Source organism: Balearica regulorum, chromosome 22 (genome assembly GCF_011004875.1).
Source record: "Balearica regulorum gibbericeps isolate bBalReg1 chromosome 22, bBalReg1.pri, whole genome shotgun sequence".
In the NCBI taxonomy this organism is placed as follows: Eukaryota; Metazoa; Chordata; class Aves; order Gruiformes; family Gruidae; genus Balearica; species Balearica regulorum.
The window spans coordinates 8007736-8033547 of NC_046205.1; the positions used below are offsets into that span (position 1 = coordinate 8007736).

The 25812-nt window shown below is 57.0% G+C and overlaps 2 protein-coding genes across 6 annotated transcripts; both read right to left on the reverse strand.

The window, feature by feature from the left end:
- Positions 1-1776: 1776 nt before the first annotated feature.
- On the reverse strand, positions 1777-17461 carry TRIT1 (tRNA isopentenyltransferase 1). 5 transcript variants are annotated; one of them, XM_075773830.1, is made up of 11 exons: positions 17250-17440; positions 11081-11221; positions 10532-10630; positions 10169-10317; positions 9129-9271; positions 8742-8853; positions 8067-8179; positions 7172-7249; positions 5284-5393; positions 4844-4961; positions 1777-2371 (listed from the first exon to the last, which is right to left on the reverse strand). In XM_075773830.1, the coding sequence occupies exons 1-11, from the start codon at positions 17427-17429 to the stop codon at positions 2232-2234; spliced, it is 1383 nt and encodes a 460-aa protein (XP_075629945.1). In that variant the 5' UTR covers positions 17430-17440; the 3' UTR covers positions 1777-2231. The 5 variants fall into 5 exon arrangements, with proteins under 5 accessions (XP_075629945.1, XP_075629944.1, XP_075629942.1 ...); XM_075773829.1 differs by having other exon boundaries at positions 10496-10630; positions 17250-17433; XM_075773827.1 differs by having other exon boundaries at positions 2036-2371; positions 4834-4961; positions 10496-10628; positions 11079-11221; positions 17250-17459.
- Positions 17462-19716: 2255 nt separating this feature from the next.
- MYCL (MYCL proto-oncogene, bHLH transcription factor) lies at positions 19717-24545 on the reverse strand. The gene is made up of 2 exons (XM_075774062.1): positions 24005-24545; positions 19717-21528 (listed from the first exon to the last, which is right to left on the reverse strand). Exons 1-2 carry the CDS (start codon positions 24507-24509, stop codon positions 20969-20971), a joined length of 1065 nt encoding a protein of 354 aa, XP_075630177.1. The 5' UTR covers positions 24510-24545; the 3' UTR covers positions 19717-20968.
- Positions 24546-25812: the final 1267 nt, after the last annotated feature.

The following is a 25812-nucleotide window of genomic DNA, read 5'->3' on the forward strand; positions in this document are numbered from 1 at the left end:
TGGCACCAAGAACTGGTGTGATCCTTGGCAGGAGCTCGACCCCAGTCCCTGCCTTGAGTCCTTCAAACAGCAGAGGTACAACAGACACCAGCTTCTGCCTTGGAGAGCAAACCATGGCAGGGATGCTGGCCCTAGCTCTACATAAATAAAAAGCCACATCCTCAGTTGACAATCCTTACCTCTCAGAGAAAGCAAACTCATCTGCTTCTCACTGCTGGCAGGACCAGGGCACGCTGCCACCTTCCTGTGGTCCACCGGTCCAGACACAGTATGAACAAGGAATTGTGCCAGACCCCCATTCTCCTGGGACACGTGGGAGCTGCTCCCCCCAAAAACAAGGCACTGCAGCGGGTGGCACAGAGCAGGGGGAAGGCTTGGGAGACCCTGCCCAACAGTGGCTACAGCACAGCCTGTTATGAGCAGGCTCGTGAACACAACAGGCAGACTAACAGCTATTGTGGTAGAGGAATAACATTTATCTGTGGGGATAACAAAGTTCATATTAAACCGATTAAGGATATTAAATCCATTTCTAACAGTATGGTCATCTGACTGCACTCAGGAGACAGAGCAGATAATCCCATCCCTCATTCACAGAGCTGCCCCGATGATCCAGCCTGGCCTGGGGAGATGACTCAACATGTCCACGCTGTCTATCAGACCACCACACTCAGCACATCAGCGGAAAATGGGGCTTTACACCCGGCCTCACCTGCTTCCTCACCCATCCAGGCCAGGAGACCATGGTTCCACGCCACAACCCCTTGGCCATGTGCTCCAGCACTGGGCTGAACCCGTATCCACATATGCTTGAGTCAGCGTGGATGGCAAACAAGTCTGGGCTGGAGAAGAGGTTCAGCTGGCCCTGCAGATAGACCCAGTAATACAAACAGGGCACCCAGCATTTCAAAATTGATGCCCAGCTCTGCCCACCACTGCCAGAGAAAAGACAACCCAAAATCCCAGCTCTTCCCTGCATATTCCCTTTAGTCCAAGCTCCCAAGCCAGCCCATGCCCCTATCAAACAGCCCAAGGCAGCTGCCCCACAGAGCGTTACAGAAATAATTCAGTGCTGAGGAACACAAACTGGAGGTTTAATCTAATCCCCACCAGAGCAGGCATCTCCAGAGCCTGCCATGGCAGATCCACCCACGCAGCCCTTCCCCTTGCAGGCTGAGCCCTGGGAGATGGTTCTTACCACATGGTGTATCGCAAGTGTGCTCTACCAACCCAAAACCCTACCAGGAGGGACCATCTTGATTGCATTGCCAAGGAGAATCCCAAATGCCCTGGAAAAGACCCTCCTGGTTTCACCAGAGTGGCACGCCGGGAAGAGCGGTGGTGCAGACAGGTCTCGCGTCCTCCAGGAACAATGCTGCTGAGACCAAGTGCCTCATGGACGTGGCACAAGGAATTTGCTGCTCAGCAACTCAGATTCAAATGCAGGGCTGGTTCCCACTGCCAAACCACAGTGTAAACCCCCGGGAATTCAGCTTTAACTAGGACAGACTCATCTGCTGCAAACTTGATGAGATCATTTCCAAGTTCCTGTTTAACAGGTGCCAGCTCCTTCTGCACCTGCTATGTGCATAGGGATCAGCCTGCCTCCATCAAGCTGAGAACATCTGCTCAGCTCCCTTGGAAGCTGCAGAAAAGGTGACTGGAAGAAGGAACCAGGCCTGGATGTCCTGCCCTGTGCCCAGAGCAAGGAACCTGGGCCAGGTGGAAACAGAGAGCAAGAAAACTGCACTTGTTAATAGGGAGGGGAGCCCACAATAATCTTGAAACTTTATTTCCATATAAAAGAAAAAAAATATCCTCTCCACAATAAAGGCAGTAAGAGATCATTCAGGGAGTTGCACTCCTGGCCAAGCTGGAGGAGTGCAGGGTATTTCTGTCTCTTGAGAACAACACGTTCACACGCCAGCAGCATCGGCTCAACCATTCCAAGGATAATGCTGCGTCTCTGGCAGGAATTAATGCTTGGCATGGGAGAATGCTCCCAGCAGCCTTGCCCTGGGGCCCAGCCCTTTCCAGGCAGGGCTGAGGAAGCATGGGAACATGGCGCGATGAGGCCACATGAAGAGGATCTGATGCGGCCTTTGGTTGCACCTGCCTCATCCCGAAAAAAATTACTCAGCTCATTCGGTTCAAGGTCTCCCAGGACTAAGTCGTTTCCTCGCCGTGCAGGTGGAAGCGTGGCTGCTCCTCTTCCCCAGCTGCTTTGCAACCTACAGCAAAGGCAAGCTGCTGTCCTCGCCCAAGCTCTCTGCGCCCCCACTGTCCCCCTCGGTCTCTGCAGCATGGCTGGCGGCCTCCAGCTTCCTTCTCTTCTTCAGATGGTGCAGGTGGGATTTGGATCGTGTGTGAGCTGGAGAAAGGGGCAAACAGAGCATTTAACTCTGGGGAACTGGAGAAGGAAACACCTGACCCAATCCCCCTGTGCAGTGCAGAGCACCCTCCCTTCCCATCCTCCCACAGAACTCATTCTCACAGAAAAGTGAACTCCCAAGCCCTGCCCTGGCCACTTCTCAGGACACTTCTAGGCCAAATTATTGGGGCTCAGAGGGGGACAACCCTTCCAAGCCCTCTCCTGACCACAGGAAGGACTGGGAGAGGGGAAAAAACCTGGCTCTGTACATGCAGAAGACTCCAGACTGTCAGGACTCAACTCTCCCAGCAAGCCTGCTCTTAACCGAGACACGACGCCAGGAGGACAGGAGAAAGAAAAGTGTTACCAAAGAGGTGGCACATTGCAGGATGCGGGTGAGGTTGTGCAACTCTCCGCCATGCCATGGAGCGCAGCCAGGATCATTTGTAAGCCTAGATGCCTGCACCACAGCATTGGGGATATCCTATACATCTACAGCGCGGATAGGGATGGAGCCGAGCATAATTATGCTTTTGCATAACTCCAGGGCAAGGCCTCCAGCTACAGGAGCACTTCAGCAGGAGTCAGATGGGAACAGAGGCATAATCCCAGGGATGCAACTTGTACTGACACAGTGGGGCAGCAGGAGCTGCTTTTCTGTTCAAAATCACATAGTTAAGGACAGTAAAACCTCCTGTATCAGTGGTATTATCTAAGTAGAAGGCACTTTGTCTAACCAGACCAATGTACCATCTTAGCAGGGCAGTTTTGCTATTTCCAAGAGATCAGAGCAGCAATTAAAGCAGCAAACTTTTCAAGCAGGGCCTTAATTAAACAAGGGTACGTGCTCACTGAATCAAGGCCTTCAGGTGTTTTCAAGTCATCCTTTTCTGCCAAAGGATGAAATAAGATGCAAAGCTGCTGCTTTATCCCAATGCTGTAGGGTCACCCTCAGCTGGAAGTAAAGTCTCACCTCTTACAATTTGTCCCAAGCAATACCAAAGTGTACAGTGGCTGGACGAAGCACTGATTTCTGCTGCTATCTGGGGAGGTGTGCTCTTTTAAGTCCATACAAATTATAAAATTAGACAAAATTTTAAAATCTTCCAGAGCCAGTGGGGTACTGGGAAACAGTTCCCGGAACTATCTGTAACTTGACTTGAGAAAACAGACCAGATTGCAGATCGACTCAGCTCCCACTGCTGTTTTCACTTCCCTTTGAGCTTTTAAATTTTGCAGTTACAAGTAACACCCAGGTTTTGAACCATTTTTCTCCCACCATCTAGGGGTTTGAGCCAAATTCAGCTGGATGCAGAGAACAACAGCTGGTCTTGGTTGAGAAAGGTATTGTCATCACCTATCAGAATTCAGGATGACATCCCTAGAGGACATGTAGTTGCAGCTGTGGTGTTTGAGGGGATCTTGACTTTCCACTTGGTCACAAAACTTGCTGGACCTGGAAGGATGGCATGGACCCCGATAGCTTTCAGAGTCCTCTAGTTCTGGAGCAGGGAGAGCTCCTTCAAAGCACCTCCAAGCTGAGACAGCTGAGACTGGCTAAAATAACAATTACACTTACAAAATGATCTCACAACAACAAGCTTCCTATTCTGTGCCTACTTCCATCTCTGCTTTCAGCAGCTCCCTGGATCAGTAAGAATAAGTGACTCGTTCAAATCCGATGACCAATGACCTGAGAAATTTATCTTTGCACTGTGTCTGCATATACTGCATTTGGGCAACACATGGAGACTTATCAGTTTCATTTCTGCAGCCAGTTTCTCCACTACTTTTTGTTTCTGGTTCTCAGCATGAGACTCACAGCAGAGATAAATTCACTGAGCTAATCTGATTCCAACTGAGCTCTTTTAAAGTAAGTCTATTGAAAATAGAAAATCCCTTTATATTACCATTACAGCTAGGAATACTTTTTTTTAAAAAAAACAAAACAAAACAAAACCAAAAACCAACAAACACACAAACAGGAGATACTGGAGCAAAACTGAGCTATTAAAAACATTAAGAAACTTTCATTTTGCACAACAAAATTTTAGAAGAAATAGATTTGTTCTGTGCTTTTTGACAAAGTATCTAAAGTGCTGAACAGGACTGGCAGCCCTGACTAAACAGAGACAGCTCTGAGGCCTGATGCTACATATAGATCCCCACGTCTGGTGTGACGGCAGAGAGCGGCAGTGTTTACTGGGTGCCGGGGAAGGGGGGGAAGCCCAACAGATGGCTGCTGTGGCACAGCTCCTGCACCCCCTCTGGGCTTGCAAATGGCTGCTTTCATACACGGGCTGTAAACAATCCTTGAAAGGCCACGATCATGTGCTGAGGGTCATCCCGCCAAGCAGAGACAGCCAAGGAAGCTGCTCTGCTCCGGAGAACTGCCTTGCTCCATCCCTCCACATAACAGCATCCACTGTGCCCCCTCCCAGGTCCTCTCCTCTCCTCCTTGCCGGATCCTACCTGCCCACTCCCTGTCCCCGATGATGACTCTGTCGCAGAGCTCACACACGCGATGACTCCGTTTGTTCTCGTTTACATCGTACTCCATCTTCACAGGCTCTGCTGGGGGCTCACGTCCCTGTAGATTAAATAACGTCTCAAATTGGTTTCTACTATGAAAATTTGCTTGGCTGTGTTCACTTTGGCAGGCTTTGGGATGCGACCTTGCCATACGCAGACACTAAGGTTAGCAGGACAGAAGCTGCAGTTTTATCATGCAAGACGAGTACTGGGCATTAGGAGAAATTTTCAGCTTAGACAACAACCCTCTGCCACTGCGAGGAAAGGCCAAGGCTGGACACGTAAGCAGACAGCCCTGCTCAAGGGAGAGACTAAGTGCCAAGTTATGGAGACTACCAAGAGCTGGCTTCTCAGCCACGGCTCACATGTTAACCCAGTACCTGGATGAAGCTCTCCACGATCTCCAGAGCAGGTTTCAGCACATCCTCCTCCCACCGCAAGAGATCAGACACCTCCAACCCATATACCGGGGGCACATTGGGTCCAGGACCTACAGAGACACAGAAAGGTAGGCCACCACCAGAACCTCCCCAGCATCATGTCCTAGCACCCACAGGGCTACGCTGTGACCAGGGAGACCTGCTCCTTCCTATCTAGCTGTCCCTTAACATTCAGAAGCAAACAGCACCAGCCTTTCCAGAGCCAAAATTATCAAAGACCTCAGCTTGGGGGGCACCACACTTGCAAACAGCAAGAACACCTAAGACCTGTAGCAAGCACCTTCATGGTTATCTGCCTTCAGGGCAGCATAATGAAATATGAGGACACCAACAGCCCATCATAACAGCAGACACTTCATCACGGCCACAGTCCACAGGAGGCCACAGAAGATCAAAAGCTAGATCCAGGCACAAAGCCATCACACAAAGCTTACAAGGAGATGCAGGCATGGAGTCTGGATGAGGAATCTGTGGGTGCAGGTTCCCAGAGCTGTAATTGCTTGCCGCTGCAGGGGCCAACACTCCCGGCTCACAGTAGCAGATCACGGCAGGAAACGCTTTACTAATGCCTCGACCTGACAAGGCACAGTTTCAAAGCCACCCTTTTGGCCTCCCGCAGCCTGGCACGAGGGCATGGGGTACTCGCTGCAACCCAACCGGGGCGAGACAGTTGCAATCAGAGAGCGCCCACTCCCTCCGGTGATGTCGCTGCCCTGCCACGGCTCACCTGCCTGCAGACATTGGGCACACAGTCCCGCTTGGACAAAGCCATCAAAGGCTGCCGCACGCCAGTCTCCAGCAGGTGCTGCTTTTTATTGCTGTAACCACAAACAAGCTCCCAAACAAGCAGGGCTGATCTGAAGCACACCTGCCACCAGAAAGGTGAGCCACAGCCACCAAGCACATGGCTCTGGGAAAGCTCTTGCACTCCATTCAAAGCCCATCTTTTGACTCAAGTTTCTCCCTGCCTTTTTTTTTTTTCAGTTTTATTTTATTTTATTGTTGTTTTGCCCCTACCAAGCACCTTTCAACAAGTTCCTGGCTCCCAGCTGCTGCTGCTGGCCCTGCTCCAAGGCTGGGGCTGGGACGGGGAAGTCCTGCTGGCTCCTTGCCACTGCAGTGAGCAGGGCCCGGGCTAAGAGCAGCCAATGGGCCCCTGCTCCTAATCGGGAGGGCAGCTGTCAACTGGGCTTTTCGCCCTGCACGGGGAGCACGTCTGGGTGCGTGGGGAGAGGGACAGAGCTGCGTGCCCCCTCCTCGAGCCCCTCGGGAGCCGTCAGCAGGATAGGCAGCAGGGATGCTGCAGCCATAGTCATCTACTGCTGCCTGCCACAGGGCTGAGACTTTGCTTGTTTGTTCTGTTGGGGTATTAGCCATCCTGATAGCACTTCTGTTGGGAGGGGAAGAGCTTCCCTTGACAGGCAGGGGTACAGGGGAAGCAGTGAGAAGAAGCTGGCTTCCCGAGTGTCTGGGCAGGCAGGCTGTGGGCAAGATAAACATGGACAGTGCTGAGTGGGCTGTCTCAGGAGGACCGAGCGGCTGCTCTCCTTCCCACATGTTCAGGTTGCAAGCAGGGCAGAGCCTGGTGGGTGGAACCTGGAGGGTTCTGCTGGTAGCAGACCCTTGCAGAGCCAGGGCAGCCTGGGCCAGCCAGAAGAATCCAGGCAAGATCAACCTCTGCTGGATTCGCATCCCCCTCACACACGCTGCCCCAAAGCAGAAGCCACCACTCTCCTCTCTTGAGCTGGGAGCAGGGGATGCACGAAGGAGGGATGAGAAGAGATGCAAAAACAGGGATGGCGAGGCAGGGCAGGAACAGAGGACTTACGTCTCAGGAAGCGGTTTCGGACCCACTTGTTCTGCCTCCGGGCATATCTCTTAGTCACCTGCTTCAGGGCCTCGATCCCTTTGAAACAGAGGGAGTAAAAAATAAAAACAAAGGTCAGCACAACACTGCAAGCTGAGTTCAAAGCAGAGTGAGAAGAGGCTGTCAGCTCCGGCGCAAGCAAATCATACAGGGCAAAAGTTTGTGCTGGATGGTACGGTGCTCACTTAAGGGAAGTATTTCTGTCAGTCTGGAGGTGTCCAGGCCAGCAGTGAGAAGTGGTCATCACAGCAAAGCAGCCAAGCCCTGCCAGGCAGAGTGTAGGGGCAGCGCAGAAGGGCTGGACAACGTGTCCCAAATGCTCTTGAATGGACACTGGGTGCAAAGGGCCCAAAACCCCCCTAAAGCTTTTAGCAGATAGGACAATCTTTTCAGGGGTTGCACTGCTCTCATAACGCCTAAATGAGTATTTCCCTGCACAAACAGAGCCCAGGACTCCTTGTCCTACCCGCAGTGGGCCCAGAGGATGGTTTACCACTGTACAACCTTTCAATATTTAGTACCGGACTTATCGTATCCCTCTGTAATCATCTCCTGAGCAGACACAACATGACGCTTCTGCACCAGACTTGTTTTCAAGGCTTTTATCGTTTCTGTGGTTTCCTCAGCCTCCATCTCCACTTCGCACTGAACCCTCCTCGACACAGACCGATTCTGCCTGGGACCTCTGCTGTGCTGAGGAGTCCCTGCCCCCCCAGGCTGGCTGAATTGGAAAAAGGTGCAGCTCGACCCCAAGAAGACCTGCCCGAAGGTTCGAGCTTGGTTCAGACCATCACGCAGCGTCACCTGGAGCTGTGTGGGGCTGAGGGACGTAGGGCATGCAGAGTGCTCTTCCCACCTTTTTGCAGCAGTAGGGCGCTGGTCTCGGGCGAGCAGTTCCCCTCACTGACGAGGTACTCGTGGAACTCCTTGAAGCCAATGGACTGGAAGATGCCATGCTGGTAATCCTGCCTGGACAACAAGACAAGAGGTAGAGGTCAAGACCATCTCCTTCGGAACAGTGGGAGACCTCAACCCTCCCCAGAATAGCTGAGCTCTCTGTGTCTCACCCTGCGGGGACCTCCCCAGGTGACACAAGTCCATGGCCTCAGGGGACAAGGCATGCCAGGCACACACAGGAACACAAAGCAGTGCCTTCAGTGCCATGCCATGTCAGCTTTGCTGTGTGAACACTCAAGCAGCACCAAGCAATTTTTACTGAGGGGAAACATCACCACTTGGCAGGTGAAGTTCAGGCAAAATTCATTCAACACTGAGACCCACAGGGACTCTGCTGTTTGACCAACCCTGGTCTAAGGGTTCTGGCAGGGAAGGCCAGGAAGTGCTGGAGGGTCTAGCTGGTTCAGACCTCTCTGCTGAGGCAGACACCTGTCCCATCTGCTGGCCCTGCCGCAGGAGAAGGCACTGCAGGAGCAGTGATATGTCGGAGGTACTGCAGACAGAGTCGTTCTGGGCCCTGCATGGGTCTGACAGGTGGGAGTGGGAGCAGAGAGGGAGCTGATTTCTCACCCACCGGTTCTCAGCCACCTTCTCTTGGTTGTAGCGTCGGTGGAAATCCCGCAGCTCCTCCAGCAGTCCCGCAGCCAGCATGTCATCCACCCGCTTCTCCAGCCGCTGGTCCAGAGCTGGGAGGAGGAGAGCAGGACACACTCAGCCGCTTGGAGCCGTGCCCTTGGGAGGCCCACAGCTGGACAACATGCCAGGTCACAGTGTGGTGCTGCCAGCCTCCCAGTCCACCTGAGGAAAGCAGAGCCCGGCAGGCAAGGGGAGCGAGTCCTCTGTCTCACCCACTGATGCCAAAGGAATTGCTGCCTCGTTCAGGGAGGAGGCTGGGGCAGGAGCAGGGAGTCAGCCCTAATCCTGCATCACCTCACTCAGACAGCCAGGAGTCCACTCTCACCTGCCTGGTCTGCATGGAGCCACAAGATGCAGGAATGTGGGTATTTCAGGGGCCCCCCTAAGGGCCCCCCACCTTCCTCCTCCTGCTGCTGGTGCAAGATTTCACTATGGGGGATCCCCGTTTCTTCAAACACTTGGAGGCTCCTGTAAGCAGAGACAGACAGAGCTCAGAGGCTGGGTGAGGATGAGCTTTTCCATTTCCCCAGCAGCCCTGGGGGCTCCACCAAAGGCAACCGCAGACACTTGCTACGATCCAACCCTCTCATGTTGGGGGAGGGCAGGTTTCTGCCCCCTCCCGTGCCTGGCATCCCAAGCACACCCAGGTCCTGAGGGTGCAATGCAGTGCAGAGCACAGCGATGGCACCCAAGGAGCCCAGAGCATAGCCACCCACTCCTGCCTGGCACCGGGACAAGCCCTGCAGGGGATGGGGTTCTGGCTCCAGTCCTGCCCTTTCCAGCCAGGCAGGGCTGCAGGGAAGAGGCCAGCATTGCCAATGCTGCGAAGCATTACTGCCAGCTCAGCCCAGCCCAGCCAGGGAGGTGGAGGAAGCCATGCGGGGTGCCCAACCCTCTGTCCCCCTGCACCGTGCGAATGGGGTGGGCGGCGTTCTGCTCCCTCTGGGCCAGGGCTTGGCTGGGATGGGCCCGTCGAAGCAGCAAGCCTGGTCTTGCTGTCGTGCTGTTCCCACAGAGCTCAGGTATGTTACTCAGCCAGCATGGCAGCTTGCTCCTTAAATAGCTCCAGATAAACCCTGCTGCTGGGGCACCGCAGCGGAAGCAGCCCCAGCGTGCACAAGCCAGGAGCAATGGGCTGTCCTGGTCCCCAAAGGCAGTTCAAGCTGGGGGCTCCGTGGCCAAAGGTCTCACATCCCAGAGAGCTCCCCAACATCAGTGCTCCAAGGTCCCCAAGCACCTTGCTAAGAGGCTAGGAGCACCCACCTGGGACGGGAGAGCCCATCCTGCTGTGTTCCCAGGCACATGATTGCTTCAAGAAGGGGTGCTGGGCCCTGGCACCTCCTGCCCCTGGCACGCCAAGCTCACCTTGCCATTTTGCGCTTGTCGTGGGGGTGCAGCTTGGCCGCCATCTCTGGATCCACCTGGCTCAGGCGGCGATGGAGCTCGACACCGTCCAGCTGCTCCAGCTGTATTTTCCTGTCGGTGACGAGCCCAGGGGCCGTGCTGGCCTTCTCCTGTGGGGCACAAGGCAGCCCTGGGTCAAGCCACTCATCCATGTGCAAGGCCAGCACGAGCAAGACGATCCCCCAGACCCACACGGTGAACGAGGGGCTTTTGGTCCTCCTTGCCCCACTCTAGCAGGGGGAACATCATGCCCAACCACAGGAAGCCTGCCCTGAACATGGGGCTCACCCTTTCCTGGAGCAATACACAGCCCTCCAACAGTACCTTGGTGTTGATAAGGACCTTCCAGAGCAGGGACTCGATGTAGTAGTTGGTTCCTCCCACAACAATTGGGATCTTGTCTCGGGCAAAGATATCTTCAATGTGCCACAGTCAGGGAGCGTAAGCAGAGATGCATGACAGGGAGGGAGGGCTGTGGGGAGCAACAGCCTGGGGCCTACTCTCCAGCCCCACAGAGCCAGTGAGGCTGCAGGACAGGATTATAGATGTCCCCCATCTCTCACTATCCTCTGCCAACTGTGCCAGCTACCACCAAAACTCAGGGACACCCAGGGACTGCCAGGGAGGGCAATACCCGGTTCAGCACTGTTGCGGTGCAGCAGAGATCTTCCCCAACCATCCCTGAGGAGGAGCTGCCCTGGGCAAAAGCACCTCCAAGCCCCCCTCGCCAGCAGTATCCTCTGAAAACTGGAGGTGGTTGCAATGTGGAGAGTCCAAGGCTGCCGCAAACACTGATCTCTGTTGCAGATCTAGATGTAGAGGGGAGGAAATCCATATCTGCTCAGCCAGGCAGACCGCAGCATGAAAGGATATCAGAGCCACGGCTTTGTCTCTGAAATCCACCACTGTGTAGTTAGAGACAAGGGGATCCACAAAGCTGATCATGTGGTGTCTGCACAGACGCTGCTCCTGGGGAGAAACCTTGTTCGTGATGATATCCAAGCCCTTGTACACCTGAGGAGGAGGAGAAGAGCCTGTCATTCACCTCTGCATCACCACCCACTCCTTCCCCCACACACAGCTGCTGCCTGCCCCTATCACCCCTCCAAGCCCCTTGCCGGTCTCTGGAGAAGCAGGCAGCACAGGCAAGGGGCACATGCCCCGTTCAGGCAAGGCAGCAGGAATCTCAGCAACACCTCCTCCTGCCAGGGCCAAACTGCCTCTCTCTGGTGTTTGTTCCTGCCCACGGGAGATGAACCATGAGTGTGACGGCTCACCACTGCTTTCCTGGTCTGATATAACCCTGCAGTTAGGGATGGAAAGGCTGATCGAGAGATCAGAGAGCGGTGTCAGAGCCCGGTCAACGTAACCAAGCAAGCCCAGCTCTGAAGCACAGAGGGCAGCTGACTCCAAGCTGTGGGCTCCTCATCTGCTGCCTTTGCAGCTAAAAGCTCAAGCGTGCCTCTCTCCAAACACCCCAGCACAGCACTGACTCTCTTTTGGGAACAAGGATCACTGCTTCCCATAACACACAAAGATCTCTCTGGATGCAACATGCAACTTCAAGGAGCCTCCTAAACACACAAACAGTCTCAGCTCACACACACCTTAAAAACCTGGCATATCGCCTGCTCTCACCAAGCCAGCCAGGTACAGAGGGGAGCAAAACACACTGGTGCAGGTCAGTGACGCCAGGGGAAAAGAGGCACTGTCCTGCACCAAGGTGCCAGGAGATACTGGTGAGTGCAACCAGCAGCATCTCGCTGCTTTGAGGTGCATCTTCAATCCTGAGTTTGGGATATACCACCTGGGACAGCACTGCTGAGAGACGCTGGCCGTTAGCTAGACAGCTAAGAGCAGAGCAGAAAGAAAAGCCACCCGAACCAACCCTTTGGGAGCATTCTTGGTAAAGAGCTAAGCAGTGATCCCAGCAGCACGCATCTGAGCCACAGCCCAAATCCACCCTCCAGGCTGCATAAAGCAACAACCACAGCCCAGCCTGCAGACCCAGGCAGTGCAAGTACCAGAGCCGCCTCAGCTTGGCGTCCTGTCCCCACGGCTCGGCTGGGTCCTGTGAGCAGAACCCTTTCAGATGAGAGCATCTTTCACCCAGGAGAAGGGAGGAAGGCTCCTCACCCTGCTCCCCACAGCATGCAAACACAATCATCCTCGGCACGGGGTGCCCCTGGGCCCCAGCACTGCCCCAGGCACATCTGTCAGTGGGTGCTGCGAGGCTCCGCAGAGCTGCAGACAAACAGAGATCTGAGCGGGGACCCGCACCCCGAGGGTGCTGGCAGCAGGCACACGGTCGCAGTGGGGCTCATAAAGCCTTTCTGTCCAGCCCAGCTCTGCGCCATGCCAAGGACTGAGCACTCTCCGTGCCAGGCAGTGGCTAAAGCTCTGCTTTATGCTGTGGTCACAGGGAGGATGTGTTTAGCTCTCCACACCTCCACGCTTGGAGCAGTCTCCCAGCTTGGGATAAACTGGCCTGATAGGGGAAGAGACTGAAAATGGCCGAACTCACTTCCTCCTCAATTACCCAGAAACCACCCCAGCCAGAGGGCCAGACTTCCAGAAACACGTTTCCCCTTAATCCCCTCTGAGAAGCTGCCCAGCCTCTGGCTGCAGCGCGGCCTCCACCCACTGCCTTCCCTGGTCCCAGACAGAAGGACAAGGTGACACAGAGGTGACCCATGGGCAGAAGACATGGAGCAGCAGCAAGGGATGACTCGAGGTTAGTGGAGCAGGGAAGCCCGATCCCTGCCTGGAGCAATTATGCGAGCTGCTGGGGCGGCTGAACCGGCTGCAGCCCGGCAGACACTCCCCATCTTGCTTAACTCTTGCACTTGCCACTTGGAGAGCGAGGGCCAGCCCCTGCTCCGAGTCCCTCAGCGGAGAAAGGCTCGCCTGCAGGCAGGAAGTGAGGGGGGGAGCAGGAGGGCAACCAAATGCTCTTCCTTTCTGCCCTGCAGAAACCCAGCTGGCTCCAGGGGACGTTGAGCAGACAGGAGGAGAGACCCAAGAGGCAGCTCTCTGCCAACATGCCCCGTGGCTGGCTGCAGCCTATTGATCCCCTTCCATTACCAAGCCCTGGGCTGAGCAGCACCATTCAACACAGGTCTCCAGTCGACACCAAAAAACCTTTGAATTCAGCGAGCTTTGGCTCAATGCCTTCTCTCCCCCAGCAAGGGCCAGTCCAGCCCTCCTGCTCCTCCAACTCCCACTTGTCTGCCTGAAATCACAGTCAATACAGAGGACTGACGGGGAGGCTCTGAGGCAGCCGGGAGCTCCCAGTGCCCTGCGCGGGCAGAGCCAGGATTTACAGTTGAGGCTCCAATCCCCCAAGGTTCTCCCAGAGATTAAACACCAAGAGCTTTCCTGAATATCTGGCAACAAGAGGAGGAATGCAGTGTCAGTGTGTGGGCTGGGAAGAAACAAAGGCGGCCTTTTACACACACCCAGCAAAGCCCAGAGAAGGTTTCCACCAGCTGGCTGTCGGCAGGGCCTCGCACCGAGACATCCTCCTGACACTCATTTCTATTTTCAGCAAGCGGCTCAGATAAGCCTTTGTTGCTTTCTAAGGCCCCAAAACAGATTAGCAGCAGCCTGGAGCAGCAGGCCTCCGAGACACCGAATACAAGCTGGGGACTAAAGATGCTTAGCCTTGACGGCATCCTCCCACCTCTGCCACTGAAACCCCCAGCAGATCAGCCCCACAGCTCATAGCGCTGTGCTGGAAGGTCAGCGCTGTCTCCTCCTTTAACATGTGGGGAAACTGAGGCAGGAGGCACAAACACCAGCGATCCTCAGGAAATGGTGCCTGTGAGGATCCTCAGCCCACAGCCTAGGAAGGGTGGGCTCTCTCGAACCCTCATTCTGCGACCAGTTTCATGCACAATCCCAAACTCTGTCCCTTTGTCCCGATCTGCACTAGAGAGGCACAGGCAGGGTGAGTGCAGGGACCACGGTATTGAAGGTGACACAACAGCTGTGTAGCAAGGGGACCCCAGACACATCCAAGCCACCTACAGCTGGGAAGAGCGTGAAGACTTCACAGGGGCCAAAGGATCTCCCAGCTGGAGAGGGACATGGAGGACCCAAACCAAGCTAGGGTGCAAGGAGAGCACAATTCACTCCCCTCTCTGATCCCTACCACGGGAAGGACGTCAGCAAAGGCTCTTAGGATGTCCTGACTTGACACACTCACTGACAAATGTAGCCAGTGTGCTACAACAGCCCCTGGAGAAGGACTGCATTGCCGCTTCAAAGTATGAAATCCAGAGGGGACAGTGGGATCGGGAGTGGATGGGGCCCTCCAGCAAGCTGGCACTGGGATCGCTGCACGCTCACTGCTCCATCAGGAATGAAGAAGCAGGACTGGCTTCACCCCGCCTGGCTTCCCAGGGAATGACTTACTCTTAAAGGAAACTCAGTGGGATGACAAACAGCAACAGAAAGGACAAAAAGAAAGATTAAGAGGCTACCAGATTAACTGGAGCTCCTGAGCTGCACACAGGCAGCAGCTAAGTCTGTAATTTGACCACAGCAACTCAGGGCCGTGACGAACACACCCTGGAGATAGAGGGGTGCCTGTGTGCAGGAACAGGTGGGCTCGGGGCTCCCCGGCCCCTTCCCGAGCCTGGCTCTGGCTCCAGCAGCTGCCCAAAACACTGCCAGCATTTGTCAGAGCTCCACGGAGCCCGCACGGAGCGCAGCGATGAATGGACAGAAGGGGCTGAGGGCGACATGGTCGCTGGCAGCTGTCAGTCGAGAATAAGCAATGGGATTTTTAAAACCCAGCGACTCTTCCGCAAGGACATCGGAGCCAGCTCTGCGAGGCAAAAGGATATGCAGCGAGGAGACAATATTCCATGGGAACAAAGCCAGCAAGAAAGCAGACCCAGTTGGCTGGCTGCGGCTGCCTAAGCGGGGCATGGGGGTTAGTGGAGCGTGGTGGGGGAGGCGCAGACACACGCTGCTCAAGGCTGTGCCTTCAGGCGGCCAGGGCAGTGGAGAGGCAGGGCTCCCCCGCCTCACCACCCAGAGAGGCCACGCCGAAAGCATGCCGCGTTACGGGATAAAAGTAGCAGAGCTGCTCGGCTCTCGCTCCACAGTCACGCTAGAATGAGATTAAAAGGAAAGGAGGACAAGAGCCACTCAAGCCCGGATGCCATTGGGCGCCTGCAGCCAAAGTCCTCCCAGCGCCTGCATTCCCATAGAGGGCCCTGAAACAACCAGAGCACAAAATACACGCTTTAAAACATCCACCAGCGTGAAATGAGAATCCACAGCACGCCAGTCGGCTCCAGCCACGTCTGCAGAGCTCAGGCTGCAGCAGGAGCCTCATGTTCACAGGATCGCTCCAGTCACCAGCACTTTTTCCCTGATACCAAAGCCCACTGGGCTGGCAGTCACCGCAAGGCTGGAGAACCTCGGCATTCACAGTACACAAATGGGCACGAATAACCAAAGAAAACAAAAAAAAGCCACCCCAGCCCAGACAGGGTCTGCAGAGAAAACCAGCCCACAGGCAGTTCCACCCCAGGCTTGCGGACAGCAAGATGGAAGTGCCCATCCTTCGTTAGGGAGCATGTGGTAAGGCTCGCAACACCGGCAATGCCTGGTGGTTCGCGTCGGCTGGGCCGGGCAGCCGGGAGGGCAGCTGCCCACAGTCAGGCAGCACTGGACAAAGCTTCCGCATCTCACATGTTTTTGCCCCTGCAGGATTTTGTCAACTCAGCTTAGCCATCAAACGCTCTTTCCCCAAGAGCTTAAGGAAACCATTCCATAAAATTAAAGCTTTCCGATTGCTTGCTCCAAATTCAGGAGAGGGAGGTTTTAAATTTAGCTCTCTAGGATACAAACAGAGGAAACCAGGAGGGGGGCCACAGGACAGCGAGAGTCAACCTCTGAGCAGCACAAAGGGCAAAGGGTGCTGCTGGCCGAAAACACCTTTTTATAAAGTGTAATAATTATATGTTAAACATTAAACTTGACGGAAAAGTTCAAGCATTACAGAAAAAGAACAGTGAAAGTGTTGATTAGGAAGGAAACCATGTTGCTAAACAATAACAAAATCCCTGAAATCTACCTGTTGTGACAAAGCTCTTGTAGCTGAACGCAATTAGGACCAAAGAAATGAGGCTCAGTTCTTTGGTGTTTACTGACCCTGACTGTACAACCGATATATTCCACGCTGGCGCTTGCAATAAGAGACGAGACCACAGACAGTGTCACTGGCAAGTAACAAGTATCATTTTTAACAGTCTTTCCTGTGTCGGTGTCCCTTTGCTGGGTGACCGGGGAGGGGAGTGCTTGCCTTCGTCTGCCACGTTAAAGCCTCACTTACGCTTTGTCCATACAACAGCCTCTGGAAGGATGGATGGCACCAGCCAGCACCGCTGCCTCGCCAGGTGCCCCAGCCAGGGCGCGAGGCACAGCGCAGGCACCCAGCGGGGCCCGGCGATGGCAGAGGGGTACAGGTCTCCCTGTGGCCGAGGGGAGAGCCCATGGCTTGCCAGTGCTGCAAACCACGCTATGCCCCGTGGCTGGGGGACAAGTTACGGGAAGGGACATCACCCAAAACACCCTGAGCCCCGGCCAGGTGCCTGCCCCTTCCCCAGGACAGGGGCACCAGGGCTGGGAGCACACCCAGCGGGCAGGATTCGTCCTCCGGGCTGTCCCGCACGGGCATTCGGCCAGGGGGCCTGGAGTCCCCGGGGGAGCCCAGCCTGCAGCCCTGTGGGGCTGGGCCTCTCCGGGCCCCGACCAGGCCCCACTGCCCCCCCCCCCCCCCCGGTACCAGGCGAGGCCGCCTCCCGACACACTCAGCCAGGCCCTGGGCGCCACCGGAGATCCCGGGCACAGGCCCGGCCTTCCCCGTTCCCCAGGCCCCGCCGCAGCCTCCCCCGGGCCCAGGCGCGGCCCTTCCCGAGCTCCAGGCCCGGCCCCGGCGTCTCGCGGTTCTCGGGCCTATCCCTGGCCTTCCCCGGCCGGCCGCGGCCTTCCCCGGGCCTTCCCCGGAGGCCGGGCCCGGCCGTACCTGCATGGAGTCGGCGCTGACGATCTCTCCGCCGAGGCGCAGCCCGAGCTGCAGCGCCAGCGCCGACTTGCCGGTGCCGGTAGCGCCGAGGATCACCACCAGCGGCCGCGGCGGCTGCGAGGCCCGGCCCAGGCAAAGCGCGGCCGCCGCCATGGCCCGGCCCGGCCCGGCGGCTGCCATGGGGACGGGCGGGCGGGACGGGGGCGGGACGGGGCCGGGACCACCCGCGGGGAGGACGGGGCCGGGCCCTGCGCCCCGTGTCCCTCTGCCAGGCGGGGTTCCTGTCCCCAGCCCGGGTCCCTCCCCTTGCCCCCGGCCCCGGCCCGGCTCCCCATCCCTGTCCCCTGCCCCTGCCCTGTGCCAGGGCCCTGCCCTGCCCATCCCCACACCCCCGGCCCCTTTTCAGGTCCCCCGGGCACCCCCCGCCTTCAGGGCTCCCCGGCCCCCCGCACCCGGGCCGTGTCCACGAGTGGGGTTCTGCCCCGTGGCACCTTTTCGGGGGGGGCTGGGGGAGGGGCGGTAGGACGGGGTGGGAAGGATGCTGTTACCATAGCAACGGGGCAAGAGGATGAAGCGCGGGGCTGTTGCCATAGCAACAGGGGAGCGCGTTGCCGTGGCAACGGCAGCCTCCACGGAGGCTCGTCCTCCCCTGCACCACGGCAACACGGGAGATGGGGAGCCAGCGACTGTCTCCGTGGCAACAGAGGGGAGAGAAGGCAGGGAGACGGTTGACATGGCGACGGCGGGAGGAGGGTATCTCCACCGTGCCGCTCTCCCTGGCAACACACATCCTTTGCCATAGCAACAGGGAGCAGGAGGCTGCGGGCCGGGGAGGGGTGCGGGCAGCTGGCCCCCCTCGGAGGGAGAGGGATTATCACTGCCTCAGGGAAACTGTCCTAAAAATTTGCCAGCCCAGGCGTGAAGGCGGCACCGTGCCCATGGCACCCTGGGCCAGTTGAGGCTGCCCCATGCAAAACCGGGGGGGGGGGGGGGCATGGTAGGAGGGGCAAGGGGGTGAGTTTCAAGGAGCAGGGTGTGAGCAGGGCAATTTGCATTAAAAAAATAACCGTATCCTGCCTGGAAATGTTGAATTGCAGTGACTACGGCCGACACTTGCAAATTGCAGCACTGAACAAGCAAGGAGGAAAACCCCTGTGTGTTTATTTTGTTCGCTTAATAGTCAGTCTGCTTTCCTGGTCCTTACCGTGGCAGTATGAGGGGAGACATCTGCTTTAGTAATCAGGGAAGTTTCAGGTAGATCTATATATTATGCATGAGGGCTTCAAGCAGAACTCAAAGGTATATGCAAAACTGCTACTGCTCCTCAGTTTGATTTGAGACTGACTACATTTTCCATTGATGACAGTCTCAGCTCAGGCCACAGGATCTGCACATCATTTTTCAAGAAAGAAAAATAATGTTTTAAATATCCTACGTGCCTTCAACATGAAAAGAAAAAGCATACCTTACTAAAAACCTTATTGGGAGGGTCACTTTGAGCTGAAAAAAGACACCAGTCTGCAAGTGTCAGTGTACACACAACAAAAATAAACGTTTGAGGGACTGGTACATCTGGGCTTTGTTTCCTGCGCCTGGACGAGGAGTCAGATTTAGGTCACCCAGCTCCGTGTTTAAACTGCGGTTCCTGTGAGCACCTTTTAATACAGCTCTAAAACGCTTTGACACGTGAGATGTAACATGCAGAAAGTGTGAAATGTTGCCGGAACCAAAGGGAATGGATGTTTAAGAGCTTCCGCACAGAATCACTGCTTTTTAAGACTGGCTTCCCCCAAGTGATTGAGTCTCCTGCAGCAGCAGCTCTCTTCTGACTTCTCAGCAGTAACAGGATCCCATGTCCCTCCTGCATTTAGAGCAAGACTTTTGCTGCCAGTACGAAGGAAACCCAAATGCATGGAGTTTGGGGAGACAGCAGGGAGAACACACAGATATATATAATTTCATCCACTCGGCAGACCTGGGTATACGAAGCTCTCCAACACCCCTTGAAGGCAGCAGATTGCATTCCCCCCTCCCTATAGGGTTACTGCTAACCACGGCCCCATCCCCTGACCCATGGGGCAGTGATCACCCCACACCGACTGCCCTGAGCCCCGTTAGGGGGGTTTACAGTTACACCAAAGCCTTCTCTGTGCCTAGTGTAGGCTCTCCACCCCTCCTTGCCAATAAAGCCACTTAAAAGGAGGAAAAATAATCCAGGTGATTCATTTCCCCGGCCCCACCGCTGTGACCACTTCTGTTTCCATCACTGGGAGAAAGCCAGGACAAAGAGCTCAGTCTCACTGACAGGGAGGCAGCCAAGCCCTGGTGCAAAATGTATTAATTTCTGTCGTGCCCATGAGCAGCCAAGACACCCCAAACACAGCAGCCCCCCCAGGAGCATCATGGCACAATGCATGGAAACCCACAGCTGTCTGCACAGAAAAAGCCAGCCCAGGCTGTTGCAAACATATTTATTTATGAAGTGTGAGGTAATGAAGAAAGTGCTAAATCCGACCACAGTGTTAACTCTAACAGTTCTCAGCAGGGACCTCAAGGGTGCCATCCTGCAGGGCCACCACTGCCAGCACACCTGGGAGGGGACAGGGGACTCTGCCACCCACATACCCCACCACAGGTTGGGCAGCAGGATGGCACAGGTGGGGGGAAGCCTCGAAGGCAGCACAGCCCCCCCTGCCCCCCCCCCGCACCCAACCTCCTGCCTCCAGCCAGGCTCCCTGCAAAGCCCAAAGCTTCACTGGGGATTTTAAGCGGCTGCTGGTGAGGGTGGGAAAGGGGGTCACAGGGATGCTCACGAGGGTGGGGAAGGGGAAAAAAATCCCCTGTTATTGCAAATGGGTGGTTTGGAGAGCTGCAAGGGGTGAACTGGCCTCCACAAGGACTCAGCTCAAGGGTCCAGCAGGAGCCAGCCCCTTCCTGATCTCCCTAAAGTGCAGCAGGACTGAGCCCTCCCCTGCAGCAGGAACCCTCCCTCCAAAAAAACATTTATATATATATAAAAAAGCAAACTCTTTACCAATACTTCTCAAAAAGTGGTACAAAAATACAGTATAAAAACACAGCCTCCAGTATAAGACTTGCAGTTACAGCAGCAGTTTCTAGAACATGAAATCCAAGACAAGCTACTGCATGAAGTGGTAAGAAAGTGAGGTACAGCCCAGCCGAGCAAGGGGATCACCCACGGGGTGCTGTTAACCCTGGTGAGAGAGATATCCTGCTGTCACCATCTCCATGGAGATCCATCCAGAGACGAGCCCCGTGCTGGGCTCTCCTTATCTGCCTCCGCCTGCTTCCCTGAGCCAAAGCAGACCACAGTTGTTTGGGATTTTTAGGGTGAGGTGGACACCCAGGGGCAGCTCTCAGCGATACTGTCAGTGGCAAACGGCAGAGAGGGGTGCAGGTGCTGTTGGGGAGGGGGAATGGAGTTGAGCTCACGATTCGAAGCAGTCACTCAAGAAAGCTTCACGAGGGGGATGGACGGACAATGGGAAATTGTGCAACACCCGGTGCCAAGAAGCCAGCCCAAGGCAGGCAACGCCATGGAGAAGCCCTCCACTGTGGCTCCATTCCTGCAGCCACCACCACATGCTCCAGTCCCCTGGGGCCAACAGTTCAACAAACAACCAAAAAAAATTAAAAAATGTGCAAATTGAGAGGGAGCCAGGGGGTCATGGTGACCAGGATAGGGGGCACATTGGGTGCTAGTGTCCCTTGAGGTGAGCAATCCGTTTGAGCAGTTGGGTCTGCCGCAGCCGCAGCTGCCGCTTCTCAGCTGCCATCCTCCTCTCAGCACTGATGAGCGACTGCAGGTACTCAGAGGATTTGCTCAGAATCACCACTTTGGGTGTCTTGGGGCAGCTGGCAAGCCCAGGCACCTGGTCCCGCAGGGCCAGGAAGCGTGAACGCAGGTCGTTGCGCCGCTTGCGTTCCAGATAGTTGTGGTTTTTCCTCTTGGCCACATCCTCGCTGTCAGAGCTGGGGCTGCTGCCAGGTTTCGGCAAGCAAGGCTCTGGCAGCGTGATGGCAGGGGCTGGCTCTGCAGCGCTCGGTGGCTCGTCCTCATCCTGCTGGGGTGGCTCTGGCAGGGCACAGGCATCCGGTGGCGAGCGGGCAGCATAGTTGTGCTGCTGCTGGTGGACAGAGATGTGGAAGCGTTTCATACAGGGGTCCAAAGGGTCAGCGCGCAGCGTGATGGTAACCGGCTTCCTCAGGCTGAGCGACTGTCTCTTCTCCACTGTCACCACGTCAATCTCCTCGCCTTCTGCTCAAAACAGACACAGAGAGAGAAAAAAGTCACCATCAGCTGGGATCCCCCAATCACCCCTTGTTACCCTGCCAGGGGTCCCCACAGCCCGAAGACGATCTCCCTGCTGCCATCCCACAAAAGTTTGCTCATGAACTGCAAAGCCGCTCCGTGACCTCCAGAAGGGATCACGTGATTTAAATGCTTTTCCAATACCATCGCACAGGAAGGAGCTTTCCCTCCACATTCATGTGCCTAGTCCCCTGAAATTGGGATAGGGCTTTACTTCTGCCTCACTTCTGCACCAGGAGCAACATGTGTCCGGAATAAAGAATCATCAGGCAAGAAACACTTGCTCAGGGAGGGGACAGGAGCAGCAGGATGCTGGGGACCTGGAACAGCCTAACTCCAAAGTTCATCCTGGTCTGAGCTTTCATGGCCCATTGGAATTGTAAATGAGAGACTCGGGGGCAGAGCTGCCCTTTGTTCCCCTTGCTGCAGCTTCCCCACTTCGGTGACTTGTTACTTTTCACAAGTGATAAACCCCATTCAGCCCAGGCTTCCTGGGGACAGAGAGGACAATCCCCCACGGTGCAGGGGGGGAGGGAGAGGTGAAGGGGTCCCTCCAATAGACTCGGTGAACTTTGAAGTCATCCCAAGCCCAGGAGTCCGCAGGGGAAGGTTATCAGAACTGTGAACAGCGAGACCCAAGTAAATCATAAGTGGACCCAAAACACCCTGCCTGTTGTCACTGCAGCTTGTCCTACCCCAGCAAAGCATAGAGGCAGAAAACTGGCCCCAGTTTTCCCCTTCCCCCCCCCCCCCGATTGCAGTCACTCTCCTTTTAGGAATGCACTTCCACTTTTTTTTTCCTTAAGACTTCAGGAGAAAATACAGCCACTCACTAAATGTCACCCAAGATGGTCAAATCCCCACCAGGATCTTGGGCGGAGGCCTGCCCCTCTCCCGTGACAGGGCCAGTGGTGGCCAGGAGCTGGGCTCCAGGACATCCTCCTGCTTGTGGCCCCCAACTGACACCCCAGCCACTCCCCAGGCTCTGGGGGCTCTGCCCAGCAAGCCAAAGTCACCCTGCTGCTGGGGGGGAACACTCGCTGCTCCCACACAGGCCGACGGCCGCGCTCATCAGTGTCACAACCCGACCGGTCTCAGCCACGTGTGTACACACACACCCCCCCGCCGCTTATTAATAACAGTTGGACCGCGGGGCCCCGCCCCTCCAGCCGCCCATTGGCTGCGTGGCGGGACCGACCGACTGCCACACCATCCCATTGGTCCCCGCCCCCGTCCATCAGCGCGGCCCCTCTCATTGTTTGCAATCTGTTGCTTTTTGTTCGGCGCCCACGTGGCGCGGCCGGATCCGGACCGGGACCGAGCCCGGGACCCCACCAGCACCGGAACCCCCGCGCCTCCCCCCACCCAGCCAGCCCCACCACCAATTTGGGTTAAGCCTCTTACGCCCGCGACCTGCTTACCGTCCCCGGGCTCCTAATGGCATTAAGTCCCCGTCCCGCACCGTGACTCACCGGCGCAGGTCGGTGCCACCGGCAGATTTATTAACGGGGTCAAGGCACCGCGGGGGGCCGCGTCAGCGGTTCCACGGCGGCCGAGTCAGCCCGGCTTCTGTGGGAGCGTGGGAAACAGCGTACGGCCCCCGCCGGGGCTACGGGGCGGATCGGTTTGGGGAGCCCCCCCCCCGGGGGGGGCGTTTGTAAACGGGGACCGAAAATGCGTGGTCACGGCCCGAGATGCGGGAAGGTCGGCACCACCTTGCTCTTGGCTGGTGGGTTTCAGAGGCACCCGCTGCCCAGCCCGACCCCCCGTGTAAACACGCCCCCCCTCCCACGCGGGACAAGCAGACGTGCCCCGGGGGTGGTCTGGGACGCGCCACAACTGATGCGGGATGTTCCTGCCCATCCCACGGAGCCACCGCCTCGGGGGACGCGGCCACTACTCCGCAACCTGCCGGCCCCAAGGGATATCCTGCCTTTTGTCCCGAGGAAAGCCCGTCCCGGGTGGGCCTTGCGAGCGTGGGGGACAGGGGAAGCAGCCGATGTTATGAACCGGCAGCAGAGCACGCTACAAAGCTTAAAAAAACCCCAAACTTTCCACGGTGAGCTGCAAACTTGCCCCTCACCAACCTGCCAGTGAGGCTCCCGCGGGGTCGGGACGAGCGAGAGGGGCCACCAGAGACCCACGCAGCGGCCGGGGGGGAGCCCCACGCACTCTTCTGAAGGGCAGGGTTTTCCCGAGCAGAAGCCCCGTGGGAAGGGGAGCAGCCAAGCCCGTTTTATTCGTGAGGCCGGGACCGGGGCTTGCTTGGAGTCGCAACAAAGGCGCTGCCTGGCTGGGAGGCTCCCGGCACGCACATGTGTGGACACGCGTGTCCTCCACGCCGGGCTCCCCGCGGGCTGCAGCGAGGCTGGAGGGTGGCTGGCCGGGGCCAGCCCGCACCTCGGCGGCGGAGCGCCCTTACCGGAATCGCTTTGGCCCTCGGATCCCGAGGATGCGGGGATCTTGCTCTCGGCTAGCGGGCAAAGGAAGACGGCAGCAGGATCCACGCACTCGCTCACCGAGCTGCTGAACCCAAAATCCTGGGCGAAGGAGGGTTTGTGGGGGGTGGACCTCTGCGTGCCCGTGGAAAGTTTCTCTGTCATCGCCTTCTCCAGTCTCTCCCGGGCTGAAAACCCACTCCACATGCAATCCTTGAGGATGAAAGCGCTCAGGTTCCCGAAAATCTCCCCCGTCCCTATGAGATACTCCGGCTCTTCCCCGGCCAGGCAGTAGCGGGAGAGCCAGCCGGAGCGCTCCTCCGCCCCCGAGCAGCAGGCTTTCTCCCCGGGGATACCCAGGGGGGAGAGGGGGGGCGTGGGGACCAGCTCGAACTTCTTCCAGATGTCCTCGCTCGGTGCCGTGGAGCGGTGGAAATCCTCCTGGGCGTCGTGGTCGTAGAAGTAGTGTTGGTACGAGTCAAACTCCATCTCTGCGTGGGAGGGGGTGAGGCAAAAGCAGCTCGGGGGGGGGAAGGCAGGAAAAAAAAAAAGGGGGGGCACCTCCCGCCCGATCAGGAAAGGGGCGTCCCCAGCCCCATGGAGGAAGGGGGGCAGCTCCCGCTCCCCGTACGCCCACCTCGCCCAGTGCTGCAGGACGCGGCGGACCAGCCACCGAGCCGGGACCGCGGGTGCATTGTTTCCCCCCCGCTCTTATAGCCTGTCTGCAGCGCCCGGCCCCGCCCGCCCGCCAATCGCCGAGCTGTGATTTGCATAGAGGGCGGGGCCATGCTCTTTTCCCCGCCCCCGGGGCACGGTGGGAGGAATGCCGCGGCCCCCCCCCCCCCCCGCAGGGTTCCCCGGTCCTGCTAACGGGGATGCTAACGGGGCTATTAACCAGTGGCCACCCCGTGTGCTGGGGACCCTCGCTGCCCCCCACAGTGTTCCACCAGCTCCCAATGCCAACCTCCAGAAAGGTCAGGGTTTGGGGGACCCCCCCCTCTGCAGGCGCTAAGGAGGGACTCCTGCAAGGAAGATTTTGACTGGGGACACCCAGGCCAAGCACAGCTGTGCCGCTAGCCTGGGGACATTCAGCTGAGCGCAGTGGCAAAGCAAACTGGAGAAGTGGGGACAAGTCACAGGGAGGCATTGCCTGCTGTTGGAGATCACCCCTGGGTGCCCTTTCCCATCCACACCCCCACACCGCCCCCTGGTCTTGGCATCCCCCCTACGTCCCATTGGGCTCCTGAACCCACACCAGGGCAGCATCACCGCCCTCTGCCACAGTGACCCGTCGCTGCTGCACAGCTGTTCCTTGAAGCACAGGCAGGCGAGCAGCTCTGCTCATGGGCAGCCACGGGGTCACAGTGTTTGTGTCCTGCCCAGGATGTTCCTATGGAGGTGTCCCCACAGCCACCAAAGGCCTTGTGAACCCAAATGGGAGGTTCGCCCCTCCGAAAGCCACCAACTCAGCAAAGAGGCACCTAAAATAAGAAGGGGCGGCGGGAACACCAGAAAACCAGCACTGAGGGACATGGTGCTTTACTTTCCAAGTGCACACGAGGAACTCAGTCTGTGCACAGAGGAAGGGCCGTGCACAGACACCAGTTGCCTCCTGGGGACGTGCTCGCCAGCAGCATGGACGCTGCAGTGCTGTCACCCCAAGGAGGGGCTGGGAGCTGCCAGTGAAGCCAGGAGCAACGGGCCAGAGGGAAGCCAAGGATGGCCTAGGGCACAGCAGAGTGGTTCTCACACACACAGCTCCCACCACCAGCACTTTGCCCCATCGTTGCTG